The following is a 15,209-nucleotide window of genomic DNA, read 5'->3' on the forward strand; positions in this document are numbered from 1 at the left end:
CAGTGTGTGACATAATGTATATGGAATTTAAGTTTTATAAAAATGCAGAAAACTTGCATGTTGAAGCAAGTTCTGATGTTTCAACTTGCTAAACATTGCATCAAAGGTGGCACAACCACAACAACAAGGTGCATGTGTCTTCTCAGCAAAACTACATTTGCATTACCAGAGGGCTTGACTATTCCCTCAATTCCTTCAGCCTTCTCATCACGGCTTAGTGGGTGGAAGAAGGTGTAGATGAGATCGCACTGAGGGCAGAGATGAAAAATATATTTTAAACATTTTAGCTAAAACATACAGTGTTTCTGTGATGGACAGACAGACAAATGCACATTTTCTGATGGAATCAACTTGAATTGTAAACAGAGTTAGCATTCTCGGCTTCCAGCCATTCCTCTTTCATCCAATTTGAGAGATTCTTTTAGTTTTCTGCTCTTTGGTATCATTGACATCATTGCACTAGCCTAAGTGATTCTACAGTGCTTTCATTGACTAGATTCATGTCGACATACAGCAAGGAAACAGGCCCTTTTGCCCAGATCTGTGCTGACCAAAAATCAAACTTGTCCCATTTGCTGTCGAAATGTCTTTTAAGTGTTGTAATTGTACCCACGTCTGAAAGCTTGTGCCATACATACATAATTCTCTGCATAAAAAAAAGTTGCCCCTCAGGCCCCTTTTAAATCTTTTCCCCTCGCGTCTCAAACTTTTACGCACCCCAGCTTTGGACTTGCCCACTCTGGGGAGAAAGACCTCGGCTATTCACCATAACCATACTGCTCATGATTTTATAAACTTCTGATGCTCCAGGGATACAAATGCCCGCCTATCCAGCTTCAGCTAATAACTCTAACATCTTTGTAAATCTTTTACACTCCTTCAAGTTTAATAACATCCTTCCTTTAGCAAGGTGACCAGAACTGTACACAGTATACCAAAAGTGACCTCACCAATATCTGACTGATGAAAGCCTGCATGCAAAATGTCTTCTTCACCCCCACCCATCTATTTGTGATGCCACTTTCAAGAAACTGTATACCTGCATCCCTTGGTCTGTTTGACAACACTCTTCAGTACCCTACCATTAACTTGTTAAGTCCTGCCCTGGTTTGTCTTACCAAAATACAACACCTCACATTTACCTGAATTAAACTCCATCTGTCACACCTTGGCCCAATGGCCCAGTTACCAAGATTCCATCATATTCTTCACTGTCCTTTATATCACAAACTTACTCACCACATCTGTATTCTCATACAGATCACTTTTATAAAATAAAAATAACCTAGCATCGATCCTTGCAACACACAGCTGGTTACAGTTTAAGTCAATACGCAAAGCAGATCCGACTTATCTTGAAGTCAGGTTGACAACGTCATGCAGGGAATTGTGGGGGGAGAACCACCATCCACTTATTTTATCGCACTGGCCTAATGCACCTCAGAAAAATGCCTATTTAACTATTTATTGTTACTAGCTCCAAAACAGGACAAATTTTCTTCCTAATTAAACTTAATTCTTACCTCAGCTACTTCTGTTGAACCATTCATCAAACACTGCACATAATTGTTCAGCTCTATCTTCCGCTTGGATGCCACGTCCTTAATGTGTGTTCTTCCAAGGACCACTTTGTTGGGAAAGCTGGAAAAACAATGGTTTGTCTAATTGCTAAGAACAAGAAGTTAAATTTAAAATAACAAACATTTTTCTTAAAATATAACCTACCCTGGCAGTTTCCAAAGAGGGAACAGGATGCCCAGTTTGTTATGCAGCTCCTGGAATTCATCAAATGTTCTGAAGATGAATGTTGGAGCAATCTGCCCTTCCCGTAATACCCTCACCACATATATCTGTGGGTAAGAATTTTTTTATTTGAAAGACATTAAGTGTTTCAAAACAAGAAAGTAACAAATTCTTTTGTTGATTAGCCATCCCCTGAAAATAATGTCAGCCATAGCCGTTTCATTAGCATTCTCAAACCAAGGCGGATTCTCCACAAGTACTGAAGGAATTGGTGAAAGTACAGGATTTGGATGAGACGTTAAAGGGAGTTCTTCTGCAGAGGTGAATGCAACAGATCATATGGTACCTACTTGAAAGATAAACAGCAGGGGTCTGATCTTATGACAGGACAGACGTACAAGGAGAGATTAACTAGATTAGGATGGTGTCTCACATAGACCTATAAAATTCTGAAAGGTCTAGATAGGTCAGATGCAGGGAGGATGTGCCCAATGCTGAGTGTGTCCAGAACCCGGGGGAGCGTCCACAAACAGCGGATTCAGGTCAACCATTTAGGACAGAGATGAGGAGACACCTCTTCATTGAGAGAGTGGTGAGCCTGTGGAATTCATTACCACAAAGTTTTGATGCCAAAACATTGAATGTATTCAAGAGATGGCTAGATATAGCACTTGGGGCAAATGGTATCAAAAGGTTGTGGGGAGAAAGCATGATTAGGTTATTGAGTTGGACAATCAGGAATGATTGATGAATAACAGAGCAGGCTCAAAAGGGTTGAATGGCCTAATCCTATCTCCGGTGACATTGAGATAACAATTGATAATTATGAACACAAAAGTAGATTATTGTATTGTAGGAACCTGCTGGAAGGAAATTTGTCGCATATTCAATTTGGTAGAGGAGATTGGTTAGTCAATGATTAATATTTCCCTTTGTTTAAAATCTGACACATGGAACACTGACAGGTAAAATCTATTGCTCCTTTATTGCACTGCAAAAACAGTTATACTTACATAATATTTGTCTGGGTTATATCTCTTCTGATAAGTGTAAATAGTCACTTCTTTGATTCGCCCATCTTGCTTTAGAGAATAGGTTTTAGGAGAGAATGAAAGTATAGCTTGCTCATTGGAAGGTAAACCCGAAAACCGTAGCTGTGCCAAATTGTGGATCAGAAAGTTAAATTTTGTAGCCATGCTGCCTAAGCTGGATTCTATCAACCTAGAGTGGAAAAGACAAACAAAAACTGCATAAATTGCATCCATTTTCATTCAGATTGAGCACGCTAATCACATCAGTATGGCTTACAATATTCTACAGTCATTCATGGAGCCAATAGCACAATTCCAAACAGTGACCTGCTGGAGATTACTCTTACAAGCATCAAACAGCAGCACGAACAGCACAAAGTCCCCAAAAGCTTCTCAATTCACAACGGTCATCACCAAAGCTAATTCAGAATGGGTGACAAATGTTGGCCTTTCCAGTGACGCAACATCCAGTCAAATATAAATGAGAAAATGATAGGCATTTGGGTTTCAAAGTTGTGAAACTCAAGTTTCATTCCATCCTCTCTGGATATATTTATAGGATTTTAGTATTTCTCAGTGTACAAGATTCCTTATGTAGTCCTTTCTGCCTCAGTACTACACAATTTGCAGCATTCATTTGCAATTCACCTTACCTAGTGAAGAAGATTGTGGCTTCAGCATCAGTAGTCTGTGGCTGCAGAGCATCTTGGACATACTTCAGATCCTGCACAGTAGTGAGTTCTGGTAATCCAGAGGACAGCATCTGTAATAGATAGGAGGTGATGCAATAAATTAGGAAGATTTTCTTCCAATACTCTTTGTATAAAACAGTGTCATCAGGATGTCAATGTGGAAATTGGTCTGGGAGGTACGTAAAATCTTTATTAGTTAGATACAAAAAAAAAGGCCAAGTAGATTTATTTAAAATTTTCAAAATACACTTTTCCATTCTCTTTACTTTAAATATTTTGTTTATTGGTATGGTGATAAAGTCTCAAACAGAACTCAGATAACATCTTTAGAAAAGAATTGCATTAAAAATCATAAGGGCATAGATTACACAGGTATCTAAAATGCAAGTGCTTGATGTTTTAACTATCCCATTTTCTTCTTCAACACTATTAAAGGAGTAGCTTACCTTTATTTAAAAATAAAAGAGCATGCAGCCAAAAATATGAATTGAATTTATGTGTTAAACAAAAACCAACTGATCTGCTGAGAAGCTCAAGTATTTCATTTTAACTGCTCAACTTAAGCTGGTTGTTCCCTCTCTTTCATTGTTTGGGCAGCGCTTGCCCAGTTATTCAAGGGTTTCTATAACAGTTATTAGTTACCAGTGACAGGAGATTGAGGAAGTGGTTGGCATGCTTGCGAATGAGATTGTAGGACTGACAGCACAAATCTACAAATAACTGAAACCGGCTGGTTGGCTTCTCTCCACCATTAATCACATAAGCCATGTCAGAGGTCAGTACAAATGGGGCTCGATCTCTGAAGGAAAGACAAAAATGTAAGATTGTGCCCTCACTCAAAATATCACAAAATGTTGCATTTTTCCATAACATTGTTACACTGACTGGAACAAAACAAACTAAGCCAAATCTTACCTTAAACCACATGTGTAGTTTATGCAGCACTCGCTGTCGTTTAGGAATAGAAACCTGGACAAATTTACACACTTACCCAAATTCAACCCTTTAACCCTAATATCAGATATGGAAAAAAAAAATTATAGCAGCTCTATCCAGTGACCCAGTTAATGAGCTGATTCAGCTCAAACCATAGATGAAGTTATAGACTAAAATTAGCCTTTATCACAATATTAATTCTCAAATCACAAAAGCAACTCGATAGCAGACACAGCAGTGTTAGATGCTGCAATGGGGTGCCTGTAAAAAGTATAATTCATCTTTAAATTATTTATATACCATGTTGGCAAAGATTAGAAACCAATTTTAAAGATGGCAATAAAAACCTTCAAAAATTCATGTGCATAATTTATTTGATCCCTAGATTGTGCAAAACCTAATCTTTACCAGTTTGGGTTGACTCACATGAAAACGATTCTAGTGAAGATATATTTAAAATGGGAATTGCTAATACAAATGCCATTTCTTCCACAAATTATGTGCCACTGATAAAGTGGATAGACAAGGTAAAAATATATTCCGTGACGCAAATGTTTCTGCTTAATTCCATTTGAGTCATTAACTCGTTTGTTATATTGCATAAGTATAGACATTGATACTTGTGAAACAGTTCAAAATTCTAAACTGGGAAATAGCAAGATTAAAATTAAAAGACAAATTCACCTTCTAAAACTTCCAAACATCTGTGCATGTCCCAGAAATTTCCCAAAGTCTATATGGAACATGTGGCCAGTTGACCTGAGCATGATGTTATCATTATGACGGTCACATATTCCCAGTACATAGGTAGCAACACAGCAGCCCGCACATGAATAAATGAAATTTTCGGATGCCTGTAAAGTTGAGCGTTTCAGAAAGTTAATTTTCAGAATGATACATGTACTGAACAATTCACAAACCTTACAATAATGATTCAGGTCTTCTGATTATAACTGCTTTTTATTAAATATTAGTGAGGCACATACCATGATGTTAAGAATGCTTATAGATCTGGGGAGACAATTTAATTGTCATAAACCTTTAAATACCTTTTGTTTTCTTGCCCCTAAAAAGGACTTTACATGAAGAAATTTCCTGTAGCAGCCTGCTCATAATATAGGCACGTTACAGCCTGCCAGTCTCAACACTGAATTCAACTTCAGATAATTTTATTTCATTTTTAAAAAAAATATGTTTCTTTCACTGTTCTGTACCTCTTATTTCTTGATTGTCTCTTTCTCTCGCTCTCCACACTCTCATCATCTTTTTCTCTCCTCTTCCCCCTTTGCTACCCTTCTCCCCCGTTTTCCATTTTGCCTCTGCTTCACCCCTTCCCCTCCCCCCCCATATTTTGTCACACAGCATTGGCTTCAGCCTTGGTCATTCACAGCTCCTAATCTCCTGTAATTCCTCTATGCACTATCTCTTTATTGCTACCTTTGCTTCTGGAGCCATGACTCACCTTCTCAGCCTCTTATAAATGCCTCCCTATTTCTCCCCTTTTTTTTTCCAAAAGCTTTGACAAAAGGGTCAGTTAGACTCTAAATGTCAGCTCTTTTCTCTCCTTACAGATGCTGCCAGACTTGCTGAGATTTTCCAACATTCTCTTTTGGCTTCAGATTCCAGCATTCGCAGTAATTTGCTTTTATTTTGCTCATAATTTTGGCTGCACAACAAATGGCAATCCTATGGCGTCACAAAAACGCAATCTCATTTTGAACTAATGCACAATTACGACTGTCAGCAATAAGTGGAAGCATCAAAAAGTTAATGCACAGTGCATTGGAACAGAGTAGGGAGACCACCACTTTGCCATCTGGTAGATCTCCCTCCAACTTGGAGAATATTCAATTGCATTGCCAAACTAAATCCAACATTACTCAATATTAGGCACTGCATAGCTAGAATGCTGTACTTGAGATCAGAGTCAACATGGTAATCATCTGTCATTTATCTCATGGCATTACCAAAACAATAACTGGAAGTTTCTCCTCAAACACCACAATCAAAAACCGATTAACTGGTAATTGTCCTCATTGTTGCTTTGGGATAGCTGCTGCTTTGGGATAGCTGTAGGTTTTTAAGTAATGCAATTGCTTGAAATAACAGATTATTTTTCCCCCCAAAAAACATGGAGCACTAAACAAAAACTGAAATACAAATATAAACCAAGTGGAAGTAATTATGTTTTGTAATAACAATTCACCTTCTCATATTCTTCTTCAGTGGCATTGTATTTCCTGAGCCATTCAGCTAGTGGTTTGTCTTTGAATGAACCAGTCACTCCGTACTCAACTTGGATTTTTCTTAGTGTTTCTGAAGCTGGTACAAGCTCGACCATACCTGAAGATAAAGTGACATTAACAGAAGGTAACAGTCAAGATGACAACCTAAGAGATTGTTTACGTCAGTTCACCCCTAATCAGCTCTCACCTGGTCATGAAATCATTCCCGATGTCTGCACAAAGATTTTCCTCAATATCCATTTTTTAAACTAAAAACAATTGTGTAATTACATCTTCTAATTGCAATGTCAGATATATCTTAAGCATTTTGCATAAATTAGCAAGGCCTTCCTTCACCATCTGCCAGCTAAACTGGCAATTTTAAAATTCTAATTTTTGCCATTTTTGCCTTTAGAGAATTGGATAAAGTTGCACAAGTCTCAGGACTGAGTGGAATAAGCGATACATACAATTCTTGGAGCTCAAAAGGAAAAATTTTCATTTTAAAAGGAAATGGCAAAATTTTGTTTCAGTTTTAATGTTTCAAGGAGTTCATCCAGAGTGCGGTTGAAATATATAGAATTGCAATTTTTCCTTCTTTAACCCGGTCTAACAAACTCAATTATAACAGAAAAGAAAAACAACTTTGGTGGCTTTTGGGAAGTGACCCAAAGAAAATGTACATTTCTACAAGCAGACTGTTGATTTGATACAGCATTATGCATTGCCTGAATGCCTTTGATAAAATTTGCAAAGCGTGTCCTTTACTTTCCAGTCTTATATGCATTACTAGGTTTAAGAAGTTAATACACAAGGTTTATTTTTCTCCAGCCCTGCAAGGGGAATTTGTTCAGAGTCTCAATGGTATTTAGGTGTGACAAAAGTGGATTCTTATTAAATTCGGTGCAAGAAATATGCTGTATTAGCATTGTTTTGAAAGTCAACATTGATATCAGTAGTAACTGCACAACATACCTCTATCCTTCCCTGTGGAGATACATTTGAAGATGACCATGCGCAAGTCCAATCCTTCCTGAAGCCATATTTTGTCCATAATTTTGATCATTTGCAGGGCAAGCATGTCTTGTCGCAAATCTTCACCAATCTGTAAACAAGACACAGTGGGTTACTACATACTTCAATTACATTTACAAATGCAAATTGCAAACTTATGCAGCATTATTCAATTATTTATTACTAGTTTTAATTCATGTATTGAATCAAGCAGAAATCTGATCGAGACTATTGCAGTCAAATGTGATGATAACCTACTGAAATTAAAATTGATCAGAGGGCCAGCTTGCTATCTTTATGTTGCTTCCATTTCAATACCAATCAGTAACAAGACCACAATATTTCGGATTTCAATTCGATTCAGTAATTAAAAGGCAATAGGACAGAGGGTGATGGAGGGTTGAACTTGAGGCTTGTGATCAGAGGTGTTCTGCAGGAATCAGTGCAGAGTCTACTGTTGTTTGTCATTTATATAACAATTTAGAGGAGAATATCAAAAGCATGGTTAGTAAGTTTGCTGAGGTCACCAAAATTGGTATGTTATTCGTGAAGAAGGTTATCAAGAGTACAAAAGGATCTTGATCAACTGGGCCAATGGACCAAGAAGTGGCAGATGGAGCTTAGTTTATATAAATGCAAGGTGTTGCTTTGGCTAAGATGAACAAGTGCAGGAGTCACATAACTAATGATAGGATCCCAAGTAGAGTTTTTGAGCCGAGACACCCAAGGGTTCAGGTACATATTTTCTTGAAAGATGCATCACAGGTAGACAAGATAGTAAAGAGGGTATTTGACATACTTGCCTTCATTGGTCAGACTACTAAGTACAGGAATTGGGACGTCATGTTGCAACTGTACAGGATATTCACAAGGCCACTTCTGGAGTAGTGTATAGTTCTGATGATCCTGCTACAGCAAGGAGATTATTAAATGGGACAGGTGCGAAAAAGATTTACAAGGATGTTACTGGGTCTGGAGGGTTTGAGTTACTGGGTGAGATTGGAATTTTTTTTCCCCCCACTGGAGCATATGATGTTGAGGGGTAACTTCACAGATTTATAAAGTCATGAGACATAAATAAGGTGAATAAGTTAGAGGAGTGCAATACTAGAGGGTATAATTTCAAGGAGTGGAGAAAGATTTAAAAAGGGATTTGAGGGACAATGTTTTCCACACAAACTGTGGTTCATATGTGGAATGAACTGCCAGAGGAAGTGGTAGATGCAGGTATAGTTACAACATTTAAAAATACATTTGGACAGCTACATGAATAGGAAGCGTTTAGAAGGATATGGACCAGACACAGGCAAATGGCACTAATTCAGTTTGAGAAACCTGGGTTGGCAAGGACATGTTGGATCAAAGGGTCTGTTTCCATGCTGTATGACTCTGATTGGCTCCCAAAGAAATAAGCATCGAGCATCACAGATCTCGAATTATTCTCACTTAACAATGGTTGGCAATTGCAATGAATACTTAGATGAATGAAAGCTGAAGCAAAAATGTTGTCAGTGCGTTTATATTAACTGATTTGTGATCCCATCCATAATCTCTCAAACTTGCTTCCTCCCTACCCAGAATTTCTCTAAAATTGCATCCCAATGTTTATATTAACATACCTTAAACATAACATTGATTTCATCCCCCAGGGGGTCAGCATTCACCAGTGTCACCTTTAGTGGAACTGCATTGGAACTGAAGAAGGAACAAGCCTATAAAATGAAGGGCAGGTAATAAAACAGGGAAAGATTAATAATCAAAACAATTTTAGAGGGAGACTGACCACACTCCAGAACATAAAGCGTTAATAACATATGAATTAAAGGACCCGTGAAAGGCAGCATCGAAGTGTCCTTGTTTAAAACAAGGTTTGAACTCAATTTATTGAATCCAGATGGTTAGCAGCTAAGCCAAGTAGCTTGCTGGAAAAAGTTCTCCTCAGGTTGAAAAAATGGTTTGGGTTTTAAAACAAAGATAGTGAAAATTTTTTTGATGGCAGTTTAGGCTAAAGACACAAGCTGTGTTGCAATATAAAGGGGCTGAAAAATAATGCTAAAATAGTACAAACTTTCCAACATAGGTGAGTCATATTCAAGCCTGGTTTTGTGTACTGCAGCGTACAACAAAGTTAAATATCTACTGTAAAAGCCTATGTCAAATGACTACCAAACACTACACAAATATACATGCATTGTAAATTAATTTATCAGTAGGATATACTACTTGCGAGCCAAACCTTGTGATGCAAGATTAACTGAAGTCGATTTGTAAGTTGCATTTTCAGCAAAAAAATAAATATTGTATTAATTGCAAGGCACATAAATAATATTTCTAGGTGGTGTATTTAAGGTTAATCACAAGTAAAATAAATTATAATGCCAATTAAATGCTGGAAGCAATTTGGCACCTTCCAACACTGATAAGTTCACAGATCAAAACAAATATATTGCAACCAAATGATTAAGTATTCAAGAATGTCAGAGGCTAAAAATAAGTTTGAAATTCCAGATGTTCCTGTGTAGCTACTGGGATCATGAATGATAGTCCATAAGTTGAAACTAAAACGATGCTTAAATTGCCGTATGTGGCAGTTTTGATACATTAATTATTGGATCAGTCATACCTTAACATTCAATTCTTTTGCCACCAGGCTTGGATTAAGGGGCAGGCGACATTTATTTTTGAAGAATGACTGGACACGATCCATTCCTTCCTGAAGCACAATCTTTAAAGAAAAAATAATGTATTAGTTGCATTTACTTTTTGAATTCAGATTCTTGCAGGAGATGGAATGAAACTCACTGGCTTTGTGCCTTTTCATATTGTGAAAACTTATAAGAGAAAAGGAAGACTAATTCAGTTCAAATCCAAGACAGCTAGATAATATTTTGATAAATGCAAAATGCTGCAAATATTGGAAATCTGAAAGCAGAAATCACTGCAAAAACTCAGTAGGTCTGGCAGCACCTCTGAAGAAAGAGAGTTAACATTGAGTTTGATAGCACGCTTCCTCAGAACTGAAAAGGGGTTGAAAAAAGTACTTCAAAATTTTTGATTGAAATAGATGAGGATCCAGGAGAACAGAAGGTGTGGATGTCCAGTGCAAAAGAGAGTTGCGAATTGGGCTGAAAGAGAAATAGAGATGTAAAACTAGTGAAAATGATAAAAGGTGTCGAAGTGTTAAATAGGTCCTCTTGGCTGACAACAAAATAAGCAAGTCATAGATGAGACGAAAGACTCCCCAACTGTTATTGACTGGGCCCTTAGCCATGTTCAACTCATTTCTCACTTTAGCACTTGCACCTTCACGTCCTTTCCAGAACAATTGTAGGGTTCCCCTTGTCCTCATTTTCCATCTCAACAGTCTCTGCATTAAAAGTATGATCCTCTAAATCTCCAGCAGGATGCCACCATCAATAATATCTTCCCTTCACCGTCAGTATTTTGCAACAACCATTCCCTCTAATATCCTGGTCCACTCCTAATATCTCCTCTCTCTCTGCTGCACCTTCCTATGCAATCACAAATGTGTAATGCTTGCCCATTCAGCACCATTATCCAAGGCCTCAAAACATATTTCAGGTGAAGAACCAGTTTATTTCTTCTACTTTCAGTCTAATCCTGTATGTGCTATTCACAATGCATTCTCCTTCACACTGGTGAGACCAAAAACAGTCTGGCTGAATGTCATGAAAGTATAGAGGTGTACTGTACCTTTAAAAGGGAGAGTGAAAAGCTAGCAGAACTACCTTACACAGAACAAAGTGTTCTGAACAAGGTAACAATGTAATATCTGGTTGAACAGCTAGAGTAACTGGGTTGCTATGAGACAAAAACAAATTTAAAAATTTGGCCAGTTTAAATTATGCCCTAAGATACCAAACTCCAGTCAAGTTTGAATTTAGTATTTTGGGATATAAATATCAGACATTTTGAACAAGTTAGCCAGAGCAGCAAAGAGAACTACCAAAAGACCAACAGATGTAGGCTGCTAGAACACACTCAGGAGGTCCCTGTCTGAAGGAGTTTCACAGAATAAAAATAAACTGCAAAACCAATCTGGAGAGAAAATCTACAGAGGACACTCAGCAAAGCCAAATAGTTTTGAAACTTTTTTTGTAAATTGTAATCAGGACTTTTATCGGGCCAGTATTGTAGAGGTAAAAGATAGGATTAAGAGAAAGGAATTGTAAATAGTCGTAAGTTTAACAGAGATTATTAACTAAAGTTGTTGATTTTTATTTTAAATAGTGATTTCGGGGATAGTCTTTTGCCTCTTGAATTTTAACAGATTACAGCACGGTGAATCTTTTCTGTGTTGCTAGTTTAAATTAGCAGAAGGATTTACCCAGTGTCATAACACTGAACACTTTGTGGAACAGAAATGACCCTGATCTTCCAATTGCTTGACATTTCATTAAACTATCTTGTTCTCGTTTCTGTCCTGAGGCAATGTTCCAGAAACAACACCTCATTTTTCCACTTTGTCACTTTACAGCCTCTTAATATTGAATTCCACAACTTCACAGCCCGTGTTCATGATGTCTATCCTCCATGTTTTGTGCACTTTTCTCTCCCCCACATGGACTTGTTTACATATTGTTTACTTTGTGCTCAGCCAAGAGGATTTTCATCCTTCCACACGTTAATTTACACCTTTGTTTCTCTTTCACTTCAATTAGCAATCCTTCTGTCTTTTATACTTGGCTTCCAAAATATCTCCTTACCCAACAACTCCCCTGACTGTCAGAAGTATTAAACTGCCATTTTCCAACTCCATATCAGTTCCAAACAGACACACTGAACTGAAAAGGTTAAAAACTTTCCCCTCACTCCATAGATGCTGCCAGACCTGAATGTCTCCAGCATTCTCTGCCTTAGAGTTCAATATTTCCCTTGTTTTATTAGTAAAAAGGAAATATAGTGTAAAGCAAGTTTTTCCCAATTTCACAAACACATTAGTAGATTAGCACTTTTACAAGTAAATCAGTGTTGCTGATTATCACTCAAGTTTAATGCTACGTAATTTACTGGTATGGCTTGGAGGGAGTGTATAGACAGTCAAGACTAGAATTAGCAGATTAAAAAAAGGGTGGCTTCCATGTGCAAAGGAACAACTTTACAGCCCAAATGTAAAGAAATAAGCAGCTTTGGGAAACAAGATTTCCCACCCCATAAACTAAGCAGCTCAAAACAGTATTGCACTGGAAAGAAGCCAAGTCTTTCTTGCAGTGTTGCACAGCACTATCTGGCTCAAGTCATTGTGAGATCAGAGCTGAAAATGTGTTGCTGGAAAAGCGCAGCAGGTCAGGCAGCATCCAAGGAACAGGAGAGTCTACGTTTCAGGCATCAGCCCTTCTTCCTGAAGGAGGGCTGATGCCCGAAACGTTGATTCTCCTGTTCCTTGGATGCTGCCTGACCTGCTGCGCTTTTCCAGCAACACATTTTCAGCTCAAGTCATTGTGAACCAACATCTAGCAGGGCTTCAATTCAAGAATAATCCATTTATTCAAGAATTACCAAAGTAGTGGCACAAGGTAAGTAAACCTTGCATTTGTTAGCAAAGCTAAAAATACTCAGCAATTTACATTTTATCAAAACACGAGGGAAGACAGAATAATTGTATATTTCATGCTTGCAAAGGACATACCAATTATGTTTGTTCTTACAACATGCAAGCTAATACATGTACGCTGGAGATTAATGACCAGCTGTTCCTAAGATGGTCATCTTCAAATAAAGTGCAGGCTAGTTTGAAAGGCTGAACAATTATTTCAAGGACAAAGAGGAGAAAAACAGATCAGTGGAAGGGAAGGGAGATACAAGTAAATACAATTTATTTTAATGCAGCAGTTAGCAACTGCAAAAATCTAGGCTAACTTAGCACATGCTACAACTTTAGCGATATGCACAGTATTGTCAAATTGTTGATAGAGGATGCCATACCTGCCTTGATGATCCACTAGCTTGGCGCACTTTTTCTGCTACCACTCCCAGTTTCCGTACCAATCTGGTCTGTTTCTCGAATTCTTGTCTCAAACCTTTTCCACACACATATAGCAGACCACCTAAGAGAAGTTCATAGCGCATTCCAAAATATGGGTCATGTAGTGAATCTTTCAATAACCTATAAAATTAGAGTGAAATTAAATAATTATATAAAGTTATTTTTTGAAAGGAGAATGTAAAGTCGCCAACAAAGTCAGGCCACAACAAACCCCAGGATTTCGATCAAGTGAAACCTGCAAAAGCAGAGAGAGGTTGAAAAGACTTGTAAAAGAATAATGTTTGACAATCTGCTGACACACAGGAATTATTATCCTCAACACCGAGATAGCACATGATCTGAAATACTAAAATTGCTTAAAAAAAAAAAGCATGCAGTTTAAAGCATATCACTTAGAGCTATATCAGAAAGACAAGTTTACACTCATGCATAGGCAAAAATGAAAGCTGCAATATTTTACTGTGTCTGCATTTCAGCATGGACAACTATTTTGACATTAATATTCTTTCATCGGCACGGTGCTACAAGAGATTTCCACTTTGGTAGATAATAACAGATCTTGATAATATTAAAGTGCACCTCAGAAAAGGTGTACACTCATTTCTACTGAATGTAAATTTAATTTTAACTTCATAATTAACTCAACAGAATGACTGAATTGGTTGATGGCAATACATTAGCTTTTTCTATTTACTTGGCTACTGCTGGAGAAAAATCATTGGTGGAAAATGAGAGAAAAACAATCCCTCATTCCAGAGTACTGATGCCTGCTTTTCCAAGCAAGTTCGCAGAGAGCAACACTTACTACATGCATAAAGATAGAAATTATCTCCTTACCAGTATAAGTGGTGTGCTACAGCAACATTTCCCAAAGCTCGAGACAAAAGGAATTTCACTAATGCATTGTCTAGATAACACTCATGCTTCATAGCCTATAAATTAAGTAACAATAAATTGCAATGTATTCAGGCAACATAAATTTTAACATCTTAAGAAAATAGCATAAATTCAGGTCGAGAACAGCAAGATTTACATAATCCAACAAGGAATTCTCTCTTAAAAATGTATGTAAATTAGGCCCTGATTTATTTTGAGCTATTTGATGCCACCGTCAGAATTTGAATACAACAAATTTAAAGTCCAATAGGTAGAATACATAAAATGATAATTGAAAGAGATCGAATTCAATAGCACCCAATAGCTGGTCAGAACAAACACATTAATCCAAATTTTGTTTTGCAAAGAATTCAAACACCGATAAATGAAAGCTGAAAACACACTAAAATTATTCAAAGTGTTGCCTAATAATTCAACATTTGATATGCTTTTAACACATTATTGGACATTTCCTCAGAACGTAGATGGATAGGAAAGTGCAGGTGTGCTATATTCAGAATTCCAGAATACATTTAACAAGTTGGCACAAAAAAGTACTACATAAAAGAAGCTAATGACATATGGGGTTACAAATCACAACAGATAGAGAACAACTGATCTAACAGGAAAAAAAGTAGACAGTACCGGGTCATTTTTGGGTTGGTCAGATTTCACATGCAGAATG

The 15,209-nt window shown here is 37.4% G+C and overlaps 1 protein-coding gene across 2 annotated transcripts in view; it reads right to left on the reverse strand.

Annotated features, from left to right (window-relative positions):
• Positions 1–15,209, reverse strand: part of pik3c2a (phosphatidylinositol-4-phosphate 3-kinase, catalytic subunit type 2 alpha) — a 129,896-nt gene that overhangs the window by 7,516 nt on the left and 107,171 nt on the right. For both annotated transcript variants that reach the window (XM_072592398.1, XM_072592399.1), the window contains exons 18-30: positions 14,486–14,580; positions 13,588–13,768; positions 10,265–10,366; positions 9,261–9,353; positions 7,603–7,732; positions 6,609–6,745; positions 5,087–5,256; positions 4,109–4,265; positions 3,428–3,537; positions 2,757–2,964; positions 1,726–1,850; positions 1,524–1,641; positions 167–248 (exon numbers count right to left, since the gene is read on the reverse strand). In XM_072592398.1, the coding sequence (XP_072448499.1) occupies positions 167–248; positions 1,524–1,641; positions 1,726–1,850; positions 2,757–2,964; positions 3,428–3,537; positions 4,109–4,265; positions 5,087–5,256; positions 6,609–6,745; positions 7,603–7,732; positions 9,261–9,353; positions 10,265–10,366; positions 13,588–13,768; positions 14,486–14,580 (1,708 nt within the window). The remainder of the gene's footprint in view (positions 1–166; positions 249–1,523; positions 1,642–1,725; positions 1,851–2,756; positions 2,965–3,427; positions 3,538–4,108; positions 4,266–5,086; positions 5,257–6,608; positions 6,746–7,602; positions 7,733–9,260; positions 9,354–10,264; positions 10,367–13,587; positions 13,769–14,485; positions 14,581–15,209) is intronic.

The sequence above is a fragment of the Chiloscyllium punctatum genome, chromosome 22 (assembly GCF_047496795.1).
Source record: "Chiloscyllium punctatum isolate Juve2018m chromosome 22, sChiPun1.3, whole genome shotgun sequence".
NCBI classification, from domain to species: Eukaryota; Metazoa; Chordata; class Chondrichthyes; order Orectolobiformes; family Hemiscylliidae; genus Chiloscyllium; species Chiloscyllium punctatum.